At 44.4% G+C, this 23170-nt stretch overlaps 1 protein-coding gene across 7 annotated transcripts in view; it reads right to left on the bottom strand.

Moving 5' to 3' along the window:
* The window catches only part of CAPSL (calcyphosine like), a 35134-nt gene that overhangs the window by 7585 nt on the left and 4379 nt on the right, over positions 1–23170 (bottom strand). For 2 of the 7 annotated variants that reach the window (XM_061393737.1, XM_061393738.1), the window contains exons 2-5: positions 10541–10677; positions 7013–7190; positions 6519–6728; positions 1638–1741 (exon numbers count right to left, since the gene is read on the bottom strand). In XM_061393737.1, coding sequence (XP_061249721.1) covers positions 1640–1741; positions 6519–6728; positions 7013–7190; positions 10541–10677 — 627 coding nt within the window. In that variant the 3' untranslated portion in view covers positions 1638–1639. The other 5 variants (XR_009731804.1, XM_061393736.1, XM_061393741.1 and 2 more) reach the window with 5 other exon arrangements.

Here is a 23170-nt window from a genome sequence, read left to right as displayed (position 1 = left end):
TTCCTTAGTCACAATATGCAAGGCACAGGCTGCAGAAAACATGAATATTTTTCTGTCCATTTCTTCATAACTTCTTCTGGTTTTCTACATCGTACCTACATGTTTCTTTATAATATTTGGTGCCTTTTGGACAACCACTGTCTACATAAGCATTGATAATAAGTCCAATAGAAAACCAGATTTGTGCAATTAATTTGCAAAAAAAGCTAGCTTCCCATGATATAGAGTTGCTCTCACCCTCAAGAAAAAGATCCTTTTTCCAGCCTTTCATCAGGGTAACTCAACAACAAAGAAACGTGTCCTCTTTAACAACTGCTATAATTCTCACCCGGAAACTTTTGTTTTCACAATTTTTAAATCAATGTATATCCTGATCTCAAATTCCAAATTCACCAAGTAAACAAGTGAACTGATAAGAAAAATGGCAAGTGTGTTCTGACCCTAAATCCAGGGCCACTTGAATACATAAGCTCTTAAAGGGGACCAATACTCCAGTCTATGTCCCCAAACCGGGGGAGGAGTGCAGCCAGGGTCAGAATGACAAGAAGGACTGGGACTGTCTTCGAGTAACAAGATCATCACCTCCAGCACCATAGCCAGAGGACTGGTCTCTGTGTTTTGATCTCTGGCCCAGGAACAGAAAACAGGCAGAGAGAGCTGTAGTTTCAATATCTACTCTCCAGCAGCAGGCTCTGCCTTTGCTTAGAAGCCTCTCCTGAGGAGATGCTCACACATCAACAACATGAAGCCAGAGCTTAGACCTGAGAGCAGGAGACTCCGAGCCACAAAGTGTCAGGATGGAAACTCTGCTTTGGGGTATGCCCATGGTCCTCATCTATGCCTCACTCTGTCTTTTTGTGCTGGTGGGAACTTCAGCGTAATGGGCCCACAGCAGGGAGGGGAGAGAGGAACATTCCACCAGATCCCTGATATGATGTGCCCGCTCACGGGGTGAGATGTCCCACATAAATCCTGAGAGCACAGCCCAGTAACAGAATTTAACCACAGGAACTGCCCTGACTCTACTGCTCAAGGAAAAGGTGTCTAGTCTCACATCAGCCTTTAAAATGACCCCAAAATGTCATTTTAAATCTATTGGCCAAACTGAGGCTTACTGAAACCACAAGCAGAGAAACTCAAGTTTTGAAACTTAAAACTTTGAAACTTGAAACTCTATGAAAATAGAGGCAAATGTGGAGTCTTCTTCTGATCCCCAGATTGGTACTGAGACTCATGAAGATTTACCATCAGTCTTAAAAATAGATAAATTCTTCAATCCAGAAATGGACCATCTAATGGGAGGTGGAAAAACACTCTGGGTGCCTGGGTGGGATTATAATATTCAAAATTTTATTAATAGCCAAGGAAGAAATCTAATTTTTTTTAGCCTGGCTCTAGGAGACTTATGGACCTTATTTTAACTGATATATATTTTAGAACTAAGGAAACAGCCTCAGAGAAGTGACAGTTAAATACTTAATGTCTTTATTTCTTCTGTCCTAGAAAATGCAGTGTATGTAAACACCTAAGAAACCCTGGAATGAATATGAACTCAGTGCTGCTCCTGGTTTTGAGCTGATGTTTAATCATTTGGAGCCACATGGCAGCCGTTATAGTCCCCTGTTCCCAGGTCATACATTCAGAGCTTCCAGGCGGTTCGCATCATGACGATGAAATACACATCAGTGTCAATGGACGCGCTCACCCCAGCATAGTAGTTCATGAACTCCTCAGGGGTCACCTGCAGTGTAAAAGTCAGGGGAAAAAAAATAACACAAAGCTTTGCTTCTCACCATTTCAGATTGAGGCACATCTCTAGAACCTGTAAATGGGAGGGAAATTTCAGTCAAGTAGACTTCTTAGTGACACCACTGAAGAATAGATCTAGAAAAAGAGAAAAATGAGGTTGAGAATGGCCATGAGGGAGTGGCCAACAAGAATAAAGGAAGAAAGTCTCGAAAATTTCCAAACCAACCTAAATGGAAAGTGAGATGCAGGTCTCGTCTTCCTATAAGAGCAGAAGCCCATCTGTCCAGGTAAGTGAGACTGAAACTCAGAATAAGAAACATGTGTTCTTTAACTGTAGTGAATACCGTCTTTCTGGGACATGTCAGAAATACCACCCTCATGTTCTTGTGTCAAGACAAGGCATGCTTTTTACCTTTAAAAATGGAGCTCCATCCTACAGAAAAGGAAAGAGATTTCTTGTTAAATACTCCTTGGCTTCATGCTTTTTTAAGATACATATGATTCATTTCAGGCACAGAGTTAAGTTCTAAAAGATCCCCCCACTCCATCCCCACTTGGGTTCTCTCTCTTTCCATGCCTGTTTCAACTAATATGTTTACTTATGCTAAGATTTTACTTTCCTTTCCTTTAAGAGAGAAGAAATGCAGTTACCAATGTATTTTTAAATAGGTCCATGTGACAAGTGTGCTCTAATTCAACTGTATTAGCAGACACAATTAGTTGACTCAGGGAAATAATTGTTTTTTGGTTTGATCTCTATGACCAGTGAATTTAGCCCCAAGTACAGGCCAGCTTATATGGGAGGACACAGACACAGTAATGATGGTTGTCTGGGAAAGTTATCACTTTTCCAGTTAGCCCTCAAATTTCAGTGTCATGAGGGATTGAAAACACCACAAAAAGTGAAATCCATAAATAATTCAAAACCCCTTTCTAGTCCCTAACAGCAAACTCTTCTCTCACCAAGTCTCGGGGAACATTCTTATCTCTTCCAAGTGTTAGGTAGTTAAATAGGAAACAGGAGTCCAGAATGGTGGTGGCTAAAAGACAAGGAAGGGAAAAGCCTGCAAAAACAGAACAAAGGAAGGTCAAGGAAGGTCCGAGGACCTGAGTGAGGACCTCAGGTAGAACAAACAGCACTCCTGGCTAGCCCAATTTACATAGGGCAGGCCCAGAGGGGAGGAAAAAAAAAACAAAAAAAAAGGAGCCAAAGGACTCGCTCTCGCGCGTGCTGTCTCTTTCTCCCGCGCGCTGGCGTGCTCCTCCACTCTCTTCTCTTCGCGTCTTTGGGTCCGCATGCCCTCACGCCTCGAGGATGGATTCTCCTGCTATCTTCTAAATAAAATAGAGCTGTAACAATGATTTGTCTAAGAGCTATAACACGGTTTGTCCAAGACCTGAGAGCTGCAATGCATCGAGGGCTTTAATGTCCATCACTCTAAATCTTTGTTGTGATGAGACAGAACCGAGGAGCATACACACTCGCCCGACACAAGAATCATGAGTTGACTGACCCACTTGCATTTTGTGCTGAAATTATAAGGGAACAGAGAAAAAAGTCATAGGATCCATCCTTGTCTCCTTCTCTTCTTCCCTTCTCTCTCTTCCTCCTGCCTCTCTGCTCCCACCCCACCCCATAAAAGAGTAAAAAGCAGTAGGAAGAAAGACATTGAATGGAGCTAGTAACTGAGCTGTGCCTATCAATGCCTGGAAGTAGAAATAAAGAATACATGTACAAGAGCTTTTGTTAAAAATTATAGAGTACCATTAATGTGCTCCTTTCTTGAGTTTTTTTATTTCTGGCCTGCTTTGCATTCCCCAGTTCTCCAGCTTTCAGCTCCATCTGGAGTTCCTTTATAGCAACAGCTCTTTGTTCATTTAAAATGTGACTCAATTTAGAAAAGTCTGAATCATGCATCAGGTTTAAGAAATATTTTCATTACTCCCTGGAATATCCCTGGAAAGTCCTTGGCACATCTGGGCGATAATAAGTGCTCAATAAATACTATTTAGATTTATGATTATGCTAAGTGAAGTTTCTGTGCATAATATGTGCATGTGTGCATGCTAAGTCACTTCAGTCATGTCCAATTCTTTGTGACCCTGTAACTGTAGCCCACCAGGCTTCTCTTTCCATGGGATTCTCCAGGCAAGAATACCGGAGTGAGTAGATTGCCGTTTCCTCCTCCAGGGTGTGCATAATATATTTAGTCATTAAACCAGGCACTTCTGAATCTTTGAGAGGAAAGATCTCGAATACCAATGTGAATAAGAGTCATTTGGGACACTTGTTAAAACTATAAATCCTTGTGTTCCACCTGCCCCCCCCCCCCTTAAAAACAATCAAATTCTGCAGTTCTTCAGGGCTGCCAGCAACCTGCGTGAATAATTCATTCCCTGAATGATGAGCACTCAGAGAGCTGGGGGTTTATTCAGAGTCTGTGAAATTCAGGTGACATCAAATGCTATAACCGCTAAAAACCCCAATAACCCTTACTTTGAGTATTTGAGAACCTACTGTGGCTTGTGAAGATAAATGTCAGAAGAAACAGGGTGGGAACTTGAAATCAGCTGAATCACAACAACTGGCTATTCTGACTTGGGTTAGAGAAAAGGGCAGCTGAGGTTTCCCCTGGCAAAGGGGAGGAACCACCTGCAGAAGAGGGGTAGATACAGGCTGGGACCCTGCATCAAGATGGGCTAATTTGGGGAAATGACAGTTGACTATTTTTCCACTGCCATCTCAGAGATCAAAGGCCAGCCTCAGGGGAAGAAAACACAGTTCTGCTGTTTCTGTCCCCAAGCATTTGACTGCCCAACAGAATCTAGGCTCCTTTTAAAAATCTACTTCTGCAATCACTTCAGGCTAAAATGGAGGATATTTCTCTGCCCCTGGCAGGAAAATGTCAGCAGAAATGACATAAAGACCTCCCTCCCCTTGGTCATAGGGCTCACCATGAAGTTTCACAGAAAAAAAAAAAAAATGGGGAGGGAGGGGCGGGGAATTCCCTTTAGGACAGGAAGGCTTGTTTCCTCTCCCTATCTCCAGCATCTCCGCTTCCAGCCCACTGCCACATCAAGCCTTCCTGTGTGGCAAAAAGGTCAGGAGTCACTGTCCCCGGGGTCCTGCTGCCCCAGCCACACAGGGAACTCCCTTCCCCATCACCTTAAACCTTCAGGGCATTTCAGAGCAGAGCTGATCCTGGGTCAAAAATCCCATTTCTGGATGTTGATAAAAGACAGACAACATTCTGTCTTGGACTTCCCTGGTGGCTCAGATGGTAAAGAAAGAAAGAAAGATTAGTCACTTAATCATGTCCAACTGTTTGTGACCCCATGGACTGTAGCCTGCAAGGCTCCTCTTTCCATGGGATTCTTCAGGCAAGAATACTGGAGTGGAGTGGATTGCCATTCCCTACTCCAGCAGATGGCAAAGACTATGCCTGCAATGCAGAAAATCCGGATTCCAACCCTGGGTTGGGAAGATCCCCTGGAGAAGTGAATGGCACCAACTCTAATATTCTTGCCTGGAGAATCCCAAGGGCAAAGGAGCCTAGTGGGTTACAGCCCATGGATTCGCAGAGTCAGACATGACGAATGGCTACCACTTCAGTTTTCTTTCATTCTGTCAGGGGAGTGTGTAATTTCCTCGGGTCTGTCTCGTCACAACAAAAATTTGAAGCAACAGACATCAAAGCCTTCGGTGCATCACAGCTCCCGGACAGTGTTATAGCTCCATGTTACAGCTCAGTTTTATTTAGAAAATAAAGAAAAATATATCCTCAAGGTGTGAGAGCATGCCAACCCAAAAGACGCGAAGAGGAGAGAGAGAGAGAGTGCACGCACACATGCATGCGTGCAGGAGAGAGAGACCCTCGGCCCTTTGGCTCCTCTTTTTATATGTTTTTTTCCTCCCCTTGGGCCTGCCTTATGTAAATTGGGCTAGCCAGGAGCACTGTTTGTTCTACCTGAGGTCCTCACTCCGGTCCTCAGACCTTCCTTTGTTCTATTTTCGTGGGCTTTTCCCTTTCTTGTCTTTTACCCACCGCCATTCTGGACTCCTGTTTCCTATTCTAGCCACCTAACAATTCCATCTCAGTTTAAATACAGTTATGGAAACAGTATTCCTTATCCTACCAGGCAACATGTTTTGTCACTTGAAGACACGAGTTCTTGGAAATAGGTGGTTGCTTTTGTCCTTAAGTTCACTGGAGTTTAGAAATGTAAGTTCATCTCAAAGCCCACCAAAGATTAAATCAGAGTAAATTCTGTTATCTGGCTTTCCCTTAATTGATGCTTCCCTGAAATGACATTTTCATGTAGCGAAGTGTGATGACAAATGATGCTCAGGGGGGATGTGTGAAAAGGCAGGCAGCATCCCGAGATGCCCTGCGAACCATGTTCCCCAAAATTGAATTATGGTCTCATTTTGAAGTTGGATATGTATTAGCATGAAGTTTGTTGAAATTAGGCTAGCTGTGTATGGCAAATATGGCAATCAAGAAACAGAACCTTTAACCAAAATGCCACAGTCTTCAGATGATGGATATTTAGCTGTATGTGGCTCCCCTACAAATATATGTGTGCACACACACACATTTTTACTACTTTTGTTCTAAGCTTTCTAGATAGTCACCAAGGAAACATTTACTTCGATTTATTTTATATATATATATATATATATGGTATAAATCTTTTTAAGGCTTGGGGCCCATTTCCCATTTATAATTACAGAAAGAAATTTCACTAGATTAAGCTCTTTCACTCACCACTCCATCTTTGTCATAGGGTGAGTCAAAGTTATCCAGAAATTTCCGGAACACTTGCTCCTCCGTCCATTCACCATTCTGGTACTTTGGATGGTGTTTTGCATTGTACACCTCTCGAAGGTCTTCAATTGTTATCACACCATCTCCAGTCTTGTCTAGCTTTCGAAAAGCTTGCATAATCACCTCTTTTCTGGCTCTGGACATTGGAGGCTAGAAACATTGGAAAAAAGCCACATACACAAGTCGATGAGCTTTCCTTGTATCATCTGCAGTGAAATATTTGATTCCTCTCAATGATGTGCAATTGCAATCGTTTGTGTGCCTTTAAATGATGTGCATTGTGACTGCTCCAGAAAATCCCTAAGCCTGTATTGTCTCCTGCCCATCTCCTCCATGGTGTGCTATCAGCTTCCAAACACCAAGTCTTATGATAGCCAGTTCAAACCACGTGAAAGCCAAACCCAGTGGATACAGTGATTCATGGGACCACTTACTCTTAATGTGAGAAGAAACTCATTGAAGTCTATTGTTCCGTTTCCATCTTTATCGAACCTCCGGAAAAGCTCTTCCGCCTCCTCCTTTTCCATGACCACAGCATAATCATTTAACCCTTTCACAAATTCTTTGAAATCAAGGGTTCGGTTGTTATTGTCATCCATAATGCGAAACACTCTGAAGATAATATACACATATAAAAAGGAAGAAAAAAACACAAAGAACAAGATATAAGAATAAAAATTCAAGGAGAAAGCCACTCTCAAGGTTTTTTGAAGTAAAGACAAAAGTCTTAGGTTCTTCTCTGGTGAGCTTCTTCCCAGCCCCTCAGAAAAGAAGACAAATGTTTAAAAATATACTGTCTTCTCTAATTATATGACATTCTGAAAATGCCAGAACTGTAAACGTGGTAAAAAAAAAATGCAGGGAAGGGGAGACAGATTGGGGAAAGCCCAGAGATTCTGGGCAGTGATATTTCTCTGTATGACACTAGAGTGGAAGATACATGACGTGCATTTGCTAAAGCCCATAGAACCTCACAGCACTAAGAGTGAGCCGTAATGCATACATTTTAAAAAACTGTTTAGCACATCAGGGAATCCCAGGAAGGAATACAGATTGTGCTGAGAGAATTTAACTGTTTTATAAAAGTTCGAGACCATCTCACTGAAGGGGGATGGGAAGATGAAACTGCTGACTTAAGTAACTCTGGAAATGAGTAGAGTTCCTAAGACTGAAGACAAAATGAGTTACACATAACCTCTGTACTCCAGTTGATAAAGATATTTCTCTTTATGGAGAAATATGGAGATACAAGTTGACAATTTCCATGTTGCTATATGGGTACCCTGGATCCGAACAATTAAAGGGATGATGGGAGCTAAGCTTCTCACTGTTGGAGTGGGGATTTATAGATAAGCTAGGACAGGGGGCTAGAATGATCTGATCAATAAGGATTGAGTTGGAGATATCAGTAGGAACTCACGTTTAGCTTAATATAAACACAGATGAATACATATAAAATATTTACAGATATGTTTATAGAGAGAGGGGTTAGCCTATACACCTATATCTTCTTGTTCTGTCAGTTAAGAGAATCTAGAAGTAACACCTCAGTCAGAACAAAAACATCTAGAGTCTAGATCTTGGTTTAAAGTACAATTCTCCAATAAAAGGAAGTGAGCTTCTTGGAGAAATGTCTGATTCTAGAACTGGGGCAGAAAAATATGCAAGATAAGCTTGGAACATCTTACACCAAAAAGTAAAGAAGTGCTCAAAGAATCTCTGCACTGATGGAAATACATCAAACGGATACAGAAGCCAACCAAAAGACCTCCCAAGGCCAAAACTGAAACAATTTGAACAATAAAAATGTGTTGGGTTATAACCCAAAGTATAAAATACATATCCATGAGTTAATAATGGTTTAAATAAATGCTTGAATAAGTAGATAAATGTGGGAGAAAAGATAAATTTCTCTTGCTGAATTTCAAATAAATTATGTTCATTCTCTGTCCTGAAGGAGGAAACTAGCTCCCCAGGCCCTAAGTGGGGCTCTACATAGGAACTTCCCTTTGAAGAGTCCAATATGGAGAGGCAGAGGGGAAAGCAAGTTTACAGAGGAGAAACCAGGCACTGTCTCAGCCAGGAGACCAAGATCAAGGCCAATGGTGATAAGCCATTCTGATAGTTGGAGAAGGAAATGGCAACCCACTCCAGTACTCTTGCCTGGGAAATCTCATGGAGAGGAGCCTGGAGGGCTACAGTCCATGGGGTCACAAAGAGTCAGACACAACTGAGAGACTAAACCACCATCAGCCTCATGTTGAAAGTACACATGCATCCTTGATTTGATGTGACGAGAATCTCATTTTACTTCTGTGGCCCCCAAAGAAACATAATCCCAGTCTAACAATAAGAAGAAAAGGGGCTAAGGGGCAGCCAACCCTTGATGAGAAATGTAGGGAAGGGCAAAACCAGTTAAGGGGAGGAGGCAGAGGGCACATTCATGCAGAAGGCCAAGGAGGAGACAGTGTCTTTTCACAGTAGACTAGTTCACGGTGGAAGGGCTGGTAGGGGCGTGGGGTGGAGGTAGCATAGATGGCAGGAGAGATGCAACTGAGGGGGGCAGGGAGTAGACGAGACAGTGGTTGTCACGAAGGGTCTACACTAAGGACAAGATTGTGGCCCCAGCAAGAAGGTGGAGGATGGATTGATACAATGTTGAAAGGAAGTGGGCTGGTCTTCCCATTGGACCGTGACAGCCTGGCCACCAGGAACCATTTGCCCCCATCCTGAGCTTCTGACAGACCTGGGCTTGGTCCAAGAGTGGGGGACTGTTGAAAGTGACATTCCAGTGCTGAGTAACCTGTTGGAAATGAAACCTCATGGCCACCAGGTGGGAGGTTGGAGATCCCCAGCATGGCATTCTGTATGTCTCTAACACACAACTTCTCACACCAGGAAGACACCCGTCCTTGTGACTCTTGGTGTCCTGAGTTCTCCATGAACCCTGGAGAAGCCTTGCTCACCCATGAAAGCCCTGAGAGAGCACCATGCCCCACCCATGGCAGTCACTGGGTTTAGTCTTTGGAAATAGGTAACAGGACCCAGGACTCACCCTTAGGAGGCTTACAATCTCTTTCGACTCAGGTTTCCCAGGCCTGAGGACTAATCCCAGGATCAGAGGGTGGGGAACAGGAGCTGTTCTCCTGTGAAACTGAGGGAATCCCTGGGTGGCAGGTGATTCCTGTGTCCCTGGAAGTGATGGAGACACAAAATCTGCAACTGCCTCTAAATCCCTATTGCTCCCTCCCTATTCTAATTCACTACCCCTCTTTTGGGGGAACTTTCAAATTTTACTCATGCCAAATGATTGATCCTAAGCTCAGTGAATACTTTAATAGTACATCCATTGCTTTCTCTGGACACACAGAGTCATTTCTCAGCCTCTCCTGAACACTACTGAGAGCTTGAGGTCAGCAGAGGCAAACTGTTACATTTAGCATGGATAAACAAGGTCCTACTGTAGACCAAAGGGAACTGTATGCAAGTCTCCTGGGATAATTCAGCCCTTATTGTCACCGCTTTAGGGACTGTCTCTCTCATTACCCTACTTGCTGCTGTTCAGTCGCTCAGTCATGTCTGACTCTTTGCAACCCCGTGGACTGCAGCATGCCAGTCTCCTTTGTCCTTCACTGTCTCCCAGAGTTTGCTCAGACTCATGTCAGTTGAGTCAACGATGCCATCCAACCATTTCATCCTCTGTCACCCCCTTCTAGGTGTCTCTAATATCTGGGAGTGCTTCTCCCTTCACTTTGATTTGTCCCAGTAGCTGCACTTAAGAACCAAATATTGTCACAAGGGACCTCAGAGATCAATGCTTCCAAACTCTGCATTTTACAAAGGAGGAGCTGAGACCCCAGGAGGAAGTGACTTGCCCGAGGGCCCATGGCTGGTCTCAGCCTCACTTGGCCACACTCTGCCTTTCTCCTTCATCTCCCTGCAGCCCACAGCCCAGGTCCTACCTGCCAAGCCCTTTGATGCCCGCTGAGCCCCTGGCCAGGCACTGCAGGCGAAGCCTCTCGATGGGGTCAGTGGCCACGGTGAGCTTCTTCTTCGCCTGGATCGCCATCTCTCGGTCGTGGCGTGCGGTCCCTGCCATCTGAGAGGGAATACACACTGGTCAGTGGGGCTCACGCCTCCCTGCGCGCCTCTGGCTCAGTAGGGGGACCACAGCCTCGCTGAGAAGGACATTCACAGCACACTCTCCCACCCATTTCCTGAGAACCATCTCAAACATCCCAGAATTTCCAGATTTCAGCTGCAACAACCATGTCCTGGCACATTTATTACTGGCTTACTAGTCCTGAGAACATCAGATCCCTGCAGCCTGGACAACAGTTTTAAATATACAGCCACCCCTGTTGATGATACACTTTCACCTCTCAGAAGCTCTCTTCCCATCACACAAAAATAAATCTCATTTCTCCAAACACTTTTTGAGCCAGTCTTACCTGCTTTATTCTTTTATCTAGAATTTTCCATAGTCCCTTTGACTGCAGATTTAATATTCTCCTTTTTGGTCTAAAGATTAATTTTTGATGCTTCTATCTTCATGGAGATTTTCAGTTTTGGGCTTTGATGATTCCTACGAGTAATGAGTATGTTTTCCTGGGTTGACTGGGCTTCCCTGGTGGATCAGTGGTAAAGAACCTGCCTGCCAATGCAGGAGACATGGGATCAATCTCTGGATCAGGAAGATCCCCTGGAGAAGGGAATGACAACCCACTCCAGTATTTTAACCTGGGAAATTCCATGGACAGAGGAGCCTGGTGGGCTACAGTCTGTGGGTCACAAAGATTCGGACATGACTGAATGACTAAGTACACATGAATGCCTGGATTGACTGGTTAGTGTCCATTAACACCTAAGTAGGTTCTCAGGACAGAAAAAGGTAAACAGACTCTCTCTCTTGAAGAATAGCTATATTTTTTTTCTACAGTTTGCCTTTTGTGTTTTAAACATTCAGAAACAGGAGAGAGGGTGGCTGTAAGGAAGCACTCCACTTTTCAAGGTCCATGAGCAACGTACTGACTGTACTGACCCTGCAGCCAGGCATTGAGAATCCTCACAACCGTGGAAAAGCCACGGAGCTGGAGCCTGGAGACCCAGGTTCTCAGCCTGACTGCAACCCACTCCTGGTGAGATCGGAGCAAATCTCAGGGCCTCCGATTCCTCCTCCTCTGTTAAATGAAAAGATTAGACTAAATGATCTTTAAATTCCAGCTCTGCTCCAAGAAACACTAATCTTCCTAGGAGCCCACTGACCCAGTTAATTGGGGAGATTCTAGAAATTTCTTTTTCAGGGTGAGCTGTGAATAAAAGGAACAAGAGAACTTGATGGATATGCAAAAAAAATAATATTCACTGTGCAGAAAATACTGGTGTTAACAAGGGTACTGCCCTTGACTCAAAGGCTCCCCTCTGCCCCCACTCCCCCAGGTGCTGGCACTTCCTCCTTTCATCAGCGATGATGACAATCTTGCCCTCAAGGGCCATTCCCTCCAATACAACCCAGAAGGTCTCCCCACAAAGTTCTCAACCCGAAGGTTTGTATGTAGGGGACGAGTTGTATATGAAATATCCAGTAGAGGCAAATCCATGGACAGAACACAGATGGGTTGCTGTCAAGGCCTGGGAGGGGGGCCGTGGGAGTGACTGTTTCATGGGACAGGCTTTCCTTTTGCAGTGCTGGCATTTGATATAGGTGATGGCTGCACAACAGGGAGATTCAACCGTACATTTTTAAATGCCTGATTTTATCAGGTGTGGATTTCACCTCATTGTTTTAATACCCTATGAGCTAATTACTCCTATGATTCATATTTCACAGATAAAGAAACTGACAAGCACAAAAATCAAGCAACTTGCCCAGCTCCCACCATCATCGTGGCTCACGGAAATTCACACACCATCAGGACTGCAGAACCCTGAAAAGTCGTCCAATGCCACCCCTTCCTCTGGCAACTCGGAAACTGGAGCTTGTTGGTTAAGCAACCTGCCCCCAAATCCCGGCCAACAGGGAAAATTGGGGCTTCAGACCAAGCAGGGCTCCACCACCTTTTTGAATACTGCAAAAGCATTTTAAAGTACAATTTGATGGCCCCCCAGGCAGAGGAGAGCAGGGTAGAGTCTGGGAAAACACCCCACCTGATCTGTCTTTGCAAAAGTCCCTACCCAGTGACCTCACAAACAGTTACCTCCAGAATCTAAGCTGATATATCCAGGAAAAAATGACATTCTCTCCTGCCATCCAGCCTACTATGGTACTTCAAATGCCTGTGTTAACTACCCTTTTTAATCATTTAATGACCCAGTTCATCAACAAGTAGCTAATGTTTATCATGTGATAGTTTCAAAAAGTGAAAGTGTTCGTTGCTGAGTCTATCCAACTCTTGCTCACCAGGCTACTCTGTCCATGGGATTTTCCAGGCAAGAATACTGGAGAGGGTTGCCATTTCCCTCTCCAAAGGCTCTTCCTGACCCAGGAATCAAACCCAGGTCTGCTGCATTGCATGTGGACTCTTCACTCTCTGAACCACCAGGGAGGCACCACTGGAGCAAATTACTCCAAGAAGCAAGCCCTTGATTGAATAGCTTAGAATCGTGAACTTCGAGTACTGAACTCCTCTAGTTAGCAAGGCAGGAAACAAAATTTGCTAAGAACTGAGGGCTTTGGGAAAAGGCAGGATGAGTAGAGTTTGGGTGAAGACCATACTCAAGCTTCTGAAGTTTGCATGAAGGTACCAGGGCAGGAGTCTGTTCCCAAACGTATGTCACCGGCATCACAGCACTGAACAAGCGTCCCTGACTCCAGACGACCCTCTCTCAGCCTGGAGAAGCCCGCGTGGGGACAACAGAGCCCATCTAGCCGGGCCTGCGCCAAGCAAGAGGCTGCCTTCCGAAGCGTGTGGCTGCAGCGCCACCTTGTGTTGGCACTGCGTCTGCGCAGGTTGCTGGGTGAGGCGCCAGTTCTGTCCATTCGCTCAACAAACATCTAATAAGCTCTGGGCCCTGGGCTAGGAGTCCAGCGGAAGTGGGAAGACAGCTGAACCAAGGGAACTCAGGAGATGTGGCTAAGCAGCCTTGGAGTGGGGCTTTCTCAGGATTTTTCAGAGGAGGTGAGGGTGGTAATCACCCAGGCGAGGGTCGTGGGAATGCGAGAAGCGAGAGAGCAGTTGTCTATTTCCCAAGTGCGAAGGCCAGAGTGAGAAAAAAAAAAGAAGAAGAAGAAGAAGAAACTATTATAATTAGAGAAACAAAAGTATTTTAGTCTGATTGAAGACTAGGGGTGTCTGTAGCGGCGGGGGTGAGAAAGAGCCGTGGAGATCGGGCAGGGATTTGGGAATCTGGAGTCAGACATGGTCAGGAGTCTGTCCTGAGAGGGGCAGAAGGCCACAAGTGTTTCAAGCAAGGGAGCGGCCGTTTGTACCAAAGACCCCTCTGGATAAAGTGTGGGGAATGGACAGGAAGGTGGAACAGGCTGACTGTGGGAGGTGACGCCAGGCTGGCAACAACCAGATGAGAGCTCATGCTTCCAGGAAGGCGGTGTTGGCGGTGGGGGCAGAGAAGATAGAGAGATCCATCCGTGATGGAGAATAAGCGCCCAGGGGCTGCAGAGGGAGAGGGTCCCAGGCCCCACCCAGAGCTCTCCCTTGTAGCTTCGCATCCCAAGCCCCATGGGGGCAGGCCTGGATATTTGGGGCACAGGATGAGCCTCCGCAATACATGAACCGTGAACTTTCAGATGTTCAAGATGGTTTTAGGAAAGGCAGAGGAACCAGAGATCAAATTGCCAACATCCGATGGATCATGGAAAAAGCAAGAGAGTTCCAGAAAAGCATCTATTTCTGCTTTATTGACTATGCCAAAGCTGTATTTGACTGTGTGGATCACAATAAACTGTGGAAAATTCTGAAAGAGATGGGAACACCAGAGCAGCTGACCTGCCTCTTGAGAAACATGTATGCAGGTCAGGAAGCAACAGTTAGAACTAGACATGTAACAACAGACAGGTTCCAAATAGGAAAAGGAATACGTCAAGGCTGTATATTGTCACCCTGCATTTAACTTATATGCAGAGTACACATTGAGAAACGCTGGGCTGGAGGAAGCACAAGCTGGAATCAAGATTGCCAGGAGAAATATCAATAACCTCAGATATGCAGATGACACCACCCTTATGGCAGAAAGTGAAGAAGAACTAAAGAGCCTCTTGATGAAAGTGAAAGAGGAGAGTGAAAAAGTTGGCTTAAAGCTCAACATTCAGAAAACTAAGATCATGGCATGTGGTCCCATCACTTCATGGCAGAAAGATGGGGAAACAGTGGCAACAGTGGCTGACTTTGTTTTTCTGGGCTCCAAAATCACTGCAGATGGTGATCGCAGCCATGAAATAAAAAGATGCGTACTCCTTGGAAAGAAAATTATGACCAGCCTAGACAGCATATTAAAAAGAAGAGACATTACTTTGCCAACAAAGGTCCGTCTAGTCAAGGCTATGGTTTTTCCAGTAGTCATGTATGGATGTGAGAGTTGGACTGTGAAAAAAGCTGAGAGCCGAAGAATTGATGCTTTTGAACTGTGGTGTTGGAAAATACTCTTGAGAGTCCCTTGGACTGCAAGGAGATCCAACCAGTCCATCCTAGAGGAGATAGATCAGTCCTGGGTGTTCATTGGAAGGACTGATGTTGAAGCTGAAACTCCAATACTTTGGCCACCTGATGTGAAGAGCTGACTCATTTGAAAAGACCCTGGTGCTGGGAAAGATTGAGGGCAGAAGGAGAAGGGGACGACAGAGGATGAGATGGTTGGATGGCATCATCGACTGGATGGACATGGGTTTGAGTGGACTCTGGGAGTTGGTGATGGATAGGGAGGCCTGGCATGCCATGTTTCATGGGGTTGCAGAGTCTGAAACGACTGAGCAACTGAACTGAACTGATGAGTGGAGGGACCAGCAACAAAGCCAAAGGGAACTGGTGATGGTCACCATATCTCCTGACATCGGACTGGGTTAAAGGCTCTGTCATCCCACCATCCTGAGACACAGCTGCCTGCCACAATCTAAGTAAGCTCCCTGCCTGCATTCCGGGAACCGTTGTGGAACAGGTTACAGAAAACTGAACATGCATGGAGGTCTGTCTCTTCATAATTCTCAGCAAGGTTCATGGAATCTCTCTTGCTGGATTCAGAGAAAAAAAAGCTGAAGAGAATCTTTAGGGAAGAGAGAAATGCTCAAGTCCTGGGTTGCTCTTTATTGGGTTGTCTTTGGCGCCATCTAGTGGCATTGCAACCTCCCTCCCTGTACCGGCTCTTTTGTCTCTCTCTCTCTCTCTCTCTCTCTCTCTCTTCCCCTCCCTCCCTCTTTCTTTCCCCTCCCCTCTCTCCTTCTCATGCCAGGTTGTGTGTACAGCTAACAACCAACAGCACAGGTGGATCTAGTTACAACAGACAATGTTTGAAGGCAATAACTGGGGAAAATTGAACCATCTCTGCTGACTCCAATCTATTCAATTTACTGGTCATTACTACGTGGTAGATGGCAAAAATAACAGTGGTTCCTGAGGACGCTTCCCTATAGAAACTACTTCTCTAGAATAAATATTAGATCCCAGTGTGCAGAGTAGCCTAGCAGGTGGCTAGCATGTCCCCGTTCTGAGACTGAAAGACTTAGTCGTGGTTTCTGCAGTAAAGACTGGGAAATCCCCAGAAAAGGTATAATGACAGGTGTGTGTCTGTGTTGTTAACATTGTGAGAGTTCCCTTGTCTAATCCATCTGAGCTTTATTCAACTAAAAAGACCTTTAACATCTCTAGCTATGCGAGCTGCTGCTAAGTCACTTCAGTCGTGTCCGACTCTCTGCAACCCCATAGACGGCAGCCCACAGGGCTCCCCTGTCCCTGGGATTCTCCAGGCAAGAACACTGGAGTGAGTTGCCATTTCCTTCTCCAATGCAGGAAAGTGAAAAGTGAAAGTGAAATCACTCAGTCGTGTCCGACTTTTAGTGACGCCATGGACTGCAGCCTACCAGGCTCCTCTGTCCACAGGGATTTTCCAGGCAAGAGTACTGGAGTAGGGTGCCATTGCCGTCTCCACTAGCTATGTGAGGGACCATGCTAATTCTGCAGGTGATGTTATAGAGCTGTGCTTCCAAAGAAACATAATCCTGCCTCCCAGGGGACATCTGACGATGTTTGGAGACATTATTGGTTGTCACAACAGGGGTGAGGGATGTTACTGGCATCTAGTGAGTAGAGGCCAGAGATGTCGCTCAGCATATGAGGAGAGCCCTTGACAATGAAGAATTCTCCAGTCCAAAATGTCAGTCGTGCTCAGGTGGAGAAGCCTCACTGTAGAGAAAGACCTGGGACCAGCAGGGGTGCTGAGACCACCACTGAAAAATAGACATTCCCTCCCTCCACCCCAAACACAGCATCTCTAGGTGTGAGTGCTGGGAATCTGCATTTTCATGTTTCCAGGTGGTCTTTGCTAACACACACCCAAGTTTGAGAAGCTCAGCTGTTAGCGACCAGGTCACTCTTTAGTGGCAGGAGCAAGACCTTGAGGGGAAAGGCTGGGGGCAAGGTTATAACCTAGCACAGTGGAGGATGCAAGCATGAAGCAAGGCCAGGTATACTGACCATTATAACCAGGCCAGAGACCAAGCCCTTGCTCAAAGCTTTGCACACATCAGCACACTGCCTCCCATGGAGGATTCTAGTGAGTAGAAGTCCCTCACCTGAGAATGTGCCACGAGACAGAGGCAGGGTCGAGGCTGATGTCCACTTCTGTCACAGCCACTGTGGACAACAGTTAGGGCAAGGTGCTGAGAAATTGCTTTGGGAATTCAGAGAAAGACCATGAAATGAGAAGAGTGAGAGGCAAGGCTTCAAGGAAAAGATTCCTTGGACAACTGCAAGATTTCCCGGTGGAGGAGGACAGCGAACGGCAGTGCAGAGCAAAGCAGGACACTCGTGGGTCCTAAAGAAGACCCTTCTGTCTCACTGTGGGGTCCTTCCTTGGGTTTTCAGTGCTAGAGTATCAATACTAAAGGTTCCATGTAATTTCCTTCTGGTCAAGATGAACAATTTTTCTTAGTCTCTTCGTTTTGAAGTGGCTTCCCTGGTGGCTCAGACAATAAAGAATCCACCTCCAACGCAGAAAACCGGGGTCTGAACTCTGGGTTGGGAAGATCCCCTGGAGAAGGGCATGACAACCCACTCCAGTATTCTTGCCTGGAAAATCCCTGTGGACAGAGGAGCCAGGCAGGCTATAGTCCATGGGGTTGCAAAGAGTTGGACAAGACTGAGCGACTAACTCATTTTGGAGCCTTAGTGTTATTTATTTGTTAGTTTGCTTATTTTAGTAAAATGATGTGTGAGGTGGTTTTTCCTGCACAAATTATTTTTTTAATTACTTCTACAGTGTATTAATATATGAAACAACTGGTTTTGTTTGGATTGCCAACCCCCATATAAGATTTAATTTATTATGGTATTTAATCTCACCTGTAATGATATAAGTACACTGTGGAAATAAAATGTCATTTAAGTCTGGCTTCTTACCGAATTTTCTCTGCACAAAAATACATTTTCTCAAGATGTTTAAGATTCAGTGTTTCAGTTATTGTCAATATGCAGGTTTCCCTAAAGCCCATATCTGATAACTCATAGTCTTTTATTCTTTCTACTGACCTTTGGAATGTGAATTAATTCCTTATTTTAACGTTTGTGATATGGCACAGTTTAAGAAAAAGTATTTCACAAATATTATTGTTATAAAGTGTTTATTTCACACATCTTCTTGAAATTTCATTTTATAATCATTCAATCAGGGTTAAGATTAGGGCTAGGTGAGCTACATGCCTAGGGCACAATGTTTAAGGAGGCCCTCAAATCTCAGGACTGTACAGACATCAACCCTGAGTTTGCCCAGGTCTGAAAGTAAGTATCTCCTTAAATATTTTGCCCCAGGGACCTACCTCAACTCACCCTAGTCCTGATCTTGAATGCAGCATATATTTATTGAACATCTATTGTGTGCCGCACAACAGCGGTGAATAAGACAACCAAGGTCTCTTCCAGGAGTTTACATTCTTCAGGGTAGGTTTAACTTTGTTGAGTTTGAATCACAGTTGATTTTCTGGAATAGCCAACTGGTTGATTCCAATCTCTTTTCTCTGCTTATTTTGCTTTCAGTTAGGTAGCCATGTCTCTCTGGCAGAGACTCAACTGGAAGTGCTGAGGGCTGTGGGAGTAATCTCCCATATCTTTTGCCTCCTCCTGCCTTAAACAAGAATGTGACATCAGGAGCTGTGGCAGCCTTTCTGTAATTGTGAGGAAAAGGCCAAGGGAATCACAAAGATATCAATCTAGAACCCAAGCATCACTGAGCTACCAAACTGGTATAGCCAACTACTGGACTCCACCCTCCCATCATGTGAAAAATATAGCTTCTATTTGCTTAATCCAATGCTGATCAGGTCCTCTGTTACTTGAAGCCAAAAGTATTCCTAACTGATATATCTGGCAAAAGCTTATTCCTGCAGTGTTTGAACTGACCCTAGATTTCAAATTTTACCTGGCTAAAATAACTAGCAATCCAGTAGGAGAGCGTTGGCTCCTCTGAGAACTGGGAGAAAACATAAAGTAAAATTCTTCTCTTAGAAGAATTTCATCAACACTTAGCAGCTGCTTCAGCATTTATGGCTATCAAGGAAAGGGGGGGGGGGGGAATCTGCTTAGCATGATAGTCAAGGATTCGTGTAACTACTACTGTTCATGGGGTTCTCTGGTTGGATGGCATCACCAACTCAATGGACATGAGTTTGAGCGAACTCCGGGAGATAGTGAAGAACGGAGAAGCCTGGCATGCTGCAGTCCATGGGTCACAAAAAGTCAGACACAACTTAGCGAATGAACAGCAACAACAAGTAACTAACACAATGTAATATGAGCCCAGGTTTGAGAGGCACAGAGGCACCAGGGTTAAGGGGTCCTTGTCATAATGAGCATCCCCTGGGAATCTCCAGAGGCAGGAGCTGTCTTAACAGCACTCCCCTGGTTCCTTCTCCAACTCACTCTTCCCCTCCACTCTGTCTTGAGCCTCTGGGGTTTTACCAGGAAATTGCTTGCAATCTATTCTAGTCAGGCAACCTGCCAGATCTTAAAGAAGCAGAGTAAGAAAATATATAAACTACCCAAAGGTAAAAGCAAGGCTTTGGCTGGATTTGTGTACAAAATGCAAATGAATCAAGGTAAATTGGAAGTGGTCAAATAGGAGATGGCAAGAGTGAACGTCGACATTTTAGGAATTAGTGAACTAAAATGGAGAGGAATGGGCGAATTTAACTCAGATGACCATTATATCTACTACTGTGGGCAAGAATCCTTTAGAAGAAATGGAGTAGCCCTCATAGTCAACAAAAGAGTCCAAAATGCAATACTTGGGTGCAGTCTCAAAAATGACAGAAAGATCTCTGTTCGTTTCCAAGGCAAACTGTTCAATATCATAGTAATTCCAGTCTATGCCCTGACCAGTAATGCCGAAGAAGCTGAAGTTGAATAGTTCTATGAAGACCTACAACACCTTCTAGAACTAATATCCAAAAAAGATGTATTTTTCATTATAGGGGACTGGAATGCAAAAGTAGGAAGTCAAGAGATACTTTGGAGCAACAGGCAAATTTGCCCTTGGAGTACAAAATGAAGCAGGCAAAGGCTAACAGAGTTTTGCCAAGAGAATGCACTGGTCACAGCAAACACCCTCTCCCAACAACACAAGAGACAACTCTACACATGGACATCACAGATGGTGCAGCCTTCTTTGCAGCCAAAGACGGAGAAGCTCTATACAGTCAGCAAAAACAAGACTGGGAGCTGACTGTGGCTCAGATCATGAACTCCTTATTGCCAAATTCAGACTTAAATTGAAGAAAGTAGGGAAAACCACTAGACCATTCAGGTATGACCCAAATAAAATCCCTTAAATTATACAGTGGAAGTGAGAAATAGATTCAAGGGATTGGATCTGATAGAGTGCCTGAAGAACTATGGACAGAGGTTCACGACATTGTACAGGAGGAAGGGATCAAGACCATCCCCAAGGAAAAGAAATGCTAAAAGGCAAAATGGTTGTTTGAGGAGGCCTTACAAAAAGCTGAGAAAAGAAGAGAAGTGAAAGGCAAAGGAGAAAAGGAAAGATATACACATTTGAATGCAGAGTTTCAAAGAATAGCAAAGAGAGATAAGAAAGCATTCCTCAATGACCAATGCAAAGTAGAGGAAAACAATAGAATGGGAAAGACTAGAGATCTCTTCAAGAAAAGTAGAGATACCAAGGAAATATTTCATGCAAAGATGGGTACAATAAAGGACAGAAGTTGTATGGACCTAAGAGAAGCAGAAGATATTAAGAAGAGGTGGCAAGAATACACAGAAGAACTATACAAAAAAGATATTCATGACCAAGATAATCACAATGGTATGATCACTCAACTAGAGCCAGACATCCTGGAATGCAAAGTCAAGTGGGCCTTAGGAAGCGTTGCTACAAACAAAGCTAGTGGAGGTGATGGAATTCCAGCTGAGCTATTTGAAAATATTAAAAGATGATGCTGTGAAAGTGCTGCACTCAATATGCCAGCAAATTTGAAAAAGACCAGTGGCCACAGGACTGGAAAAGGTCAGTTTTCATTCCAATCCCAAATAAGGGGAATGCCAAAGAATGTTCAAACTGCTGCACTATTGCACTCATCTCACGCGCTAGCAAAGCAATGCTCAAAATTCTCTAAGTCAGGCTTCAACAGTATGTGAACTGTGAACTTCTCAATGTTCAAGCTGGATTTAGAAAATCTAGAGGAATGCTGGGTGCTTTTGAACTGTGGTGTTGTAGAAGACTATTAAGAGTCCCTTGGAATGCAAAGAGATCCAACCAGTCCATGCTAAAGGAAATCAATCCTGAATATACATTGGAAGTACTGATTCTGAAGCTGAAACTCCAATACTTTGACCAACTGATACGAAGAACTGACTCACTGGAAAAAAAAAAAAAAAAACCCTGATGCTTGGAAAGACTGAAGCAGCTTGGGAGGGATCAGATAGTTGGATGGCATCACTGGCTCAATGGATATGAGTTTGAGCAAACTCTGGGAGCTGGTGATGGACAGGGAAGCCTGCCATGCTGCAGTCCATGGGGTTGCAAAGATTAGAACTTGACTGAGCGACTGAACTGAACTGAAATAAACATTTCTTCCAAACTCCCTGGTTTTAATGAAGACACCATAAGAACCAGCCATGTAACTTCTAAATATCCCATTTTTCAGGTGCCGTAAGACCTTGGCAACAGTGATTTCAAACCCACTGCAAAGACCAAGCCCAAGTGTACGTTTTCCTCCACTTTTCAGTTCAGTTCAGTTCAGCCCCTCAGTCGTGTCCGACTCTTTGCAAACCCATGATTTGCAGCACGCCAGGCCTCCCTGTCCATCACCAACTCCTAGAGTTCACTCAGACTCACATCCATCGAGTCAGTGATGCCATCCAGCCATCTCATCCTCTGTCGTCCCCTTCTCCTCCTGCCCCCAATCCCTCCCAGCATCAGAGTCTTTTCCAATGACTCAACTCTTCACATGAGGTGGCCAAAGTACTGGAGTTTCAGCTTTAGCATCATTCCTTCCAAAGAACAGCCAGGGCTGATCTCCTTCAGAATGGACTGGTTGGATCTCCTTGCAGTCCAAGGGACTCTCAAGAGTCTTCTCCAACACCACAGTTCAAAAGCATCAATTCTTTGGCACTCAGCCTTCTTCACAGTCCAACTCTCCGTAAAGCATCAGCTGTGTCACCACTTGCTTTTTTGCAATATTAGTCACCAAAATCACCTACTTAATAATTATTTTACATTTACTTAAAATGCTCTTTTTGGAATCATTTGTCTATTTAATGTTTATTTTATAGCCACTTTATTTGCAACCTATGTGCTCTTAATTGATACTTCTAGAAAGCCAAAAAAGTGTTAATGGATAGAAATTCAATATCAGAATGCCACCTTCAGTGTAAGGATTGTGCCCAGCTACTCATAACAGAAACAGCTTGATTTTTCCTAAAAATGGTAGAGGTAGACTTTTCTTTCATATCAAAGAAGTCTGGAGGCAGTTCGAGTAGTCATCAAGGTCCAGAAAAACTACTACCTTTTACCTTACCATGGTTGTTTTTCCTCAGAGATGCCTAAAGTTACAAAATAAGTACAGCAGTGCCAGCCATTACATCACCCTCCAGGTGACCAGAAAGACAGATGTGAAGGCAAGAAGAATGCACTTCCCAGCTCAATCAGCCTTTTATAAAATGATTCCCAGAAGACTCTACCCAACTTCTTTCATTTAAATCTCATTGGTCACTCCTGCAAAAGAGGCTGGTTCTGTGGTCTCAATGTTTGTGTCCCCCCCAAATTCATATGATGAAATCCTAATTCCCAAAGATGATAGTATTAGGAGTTGGGGCCTTTGGGAGGTGCTTAGGTTTTGAGAGCAAATTAGTACCTTGTAAAAGATCCCCTGCAGAGACCCCTCACCCTTTCTGCCACAAGTGAGAAGCCATCCT

The sequence above is a fragment of the Bos javanicus genome, chromosome 20 (genome assembly GCF_032452875.1).
Source record: "Bos javanicus breed banteng chromosome 20, ARS-OSU_banteng_1.0, whole genome shotgun sequence".
Lineage (NCBI taxonomy): Eukaryota > Metazoa > Chordata > Mammalia > Artiodactyla > Bovidae > Bos > Bos javanicus.
This window is presented reverse-complemented; position numbering and strand designations above follow the sequence as displayed.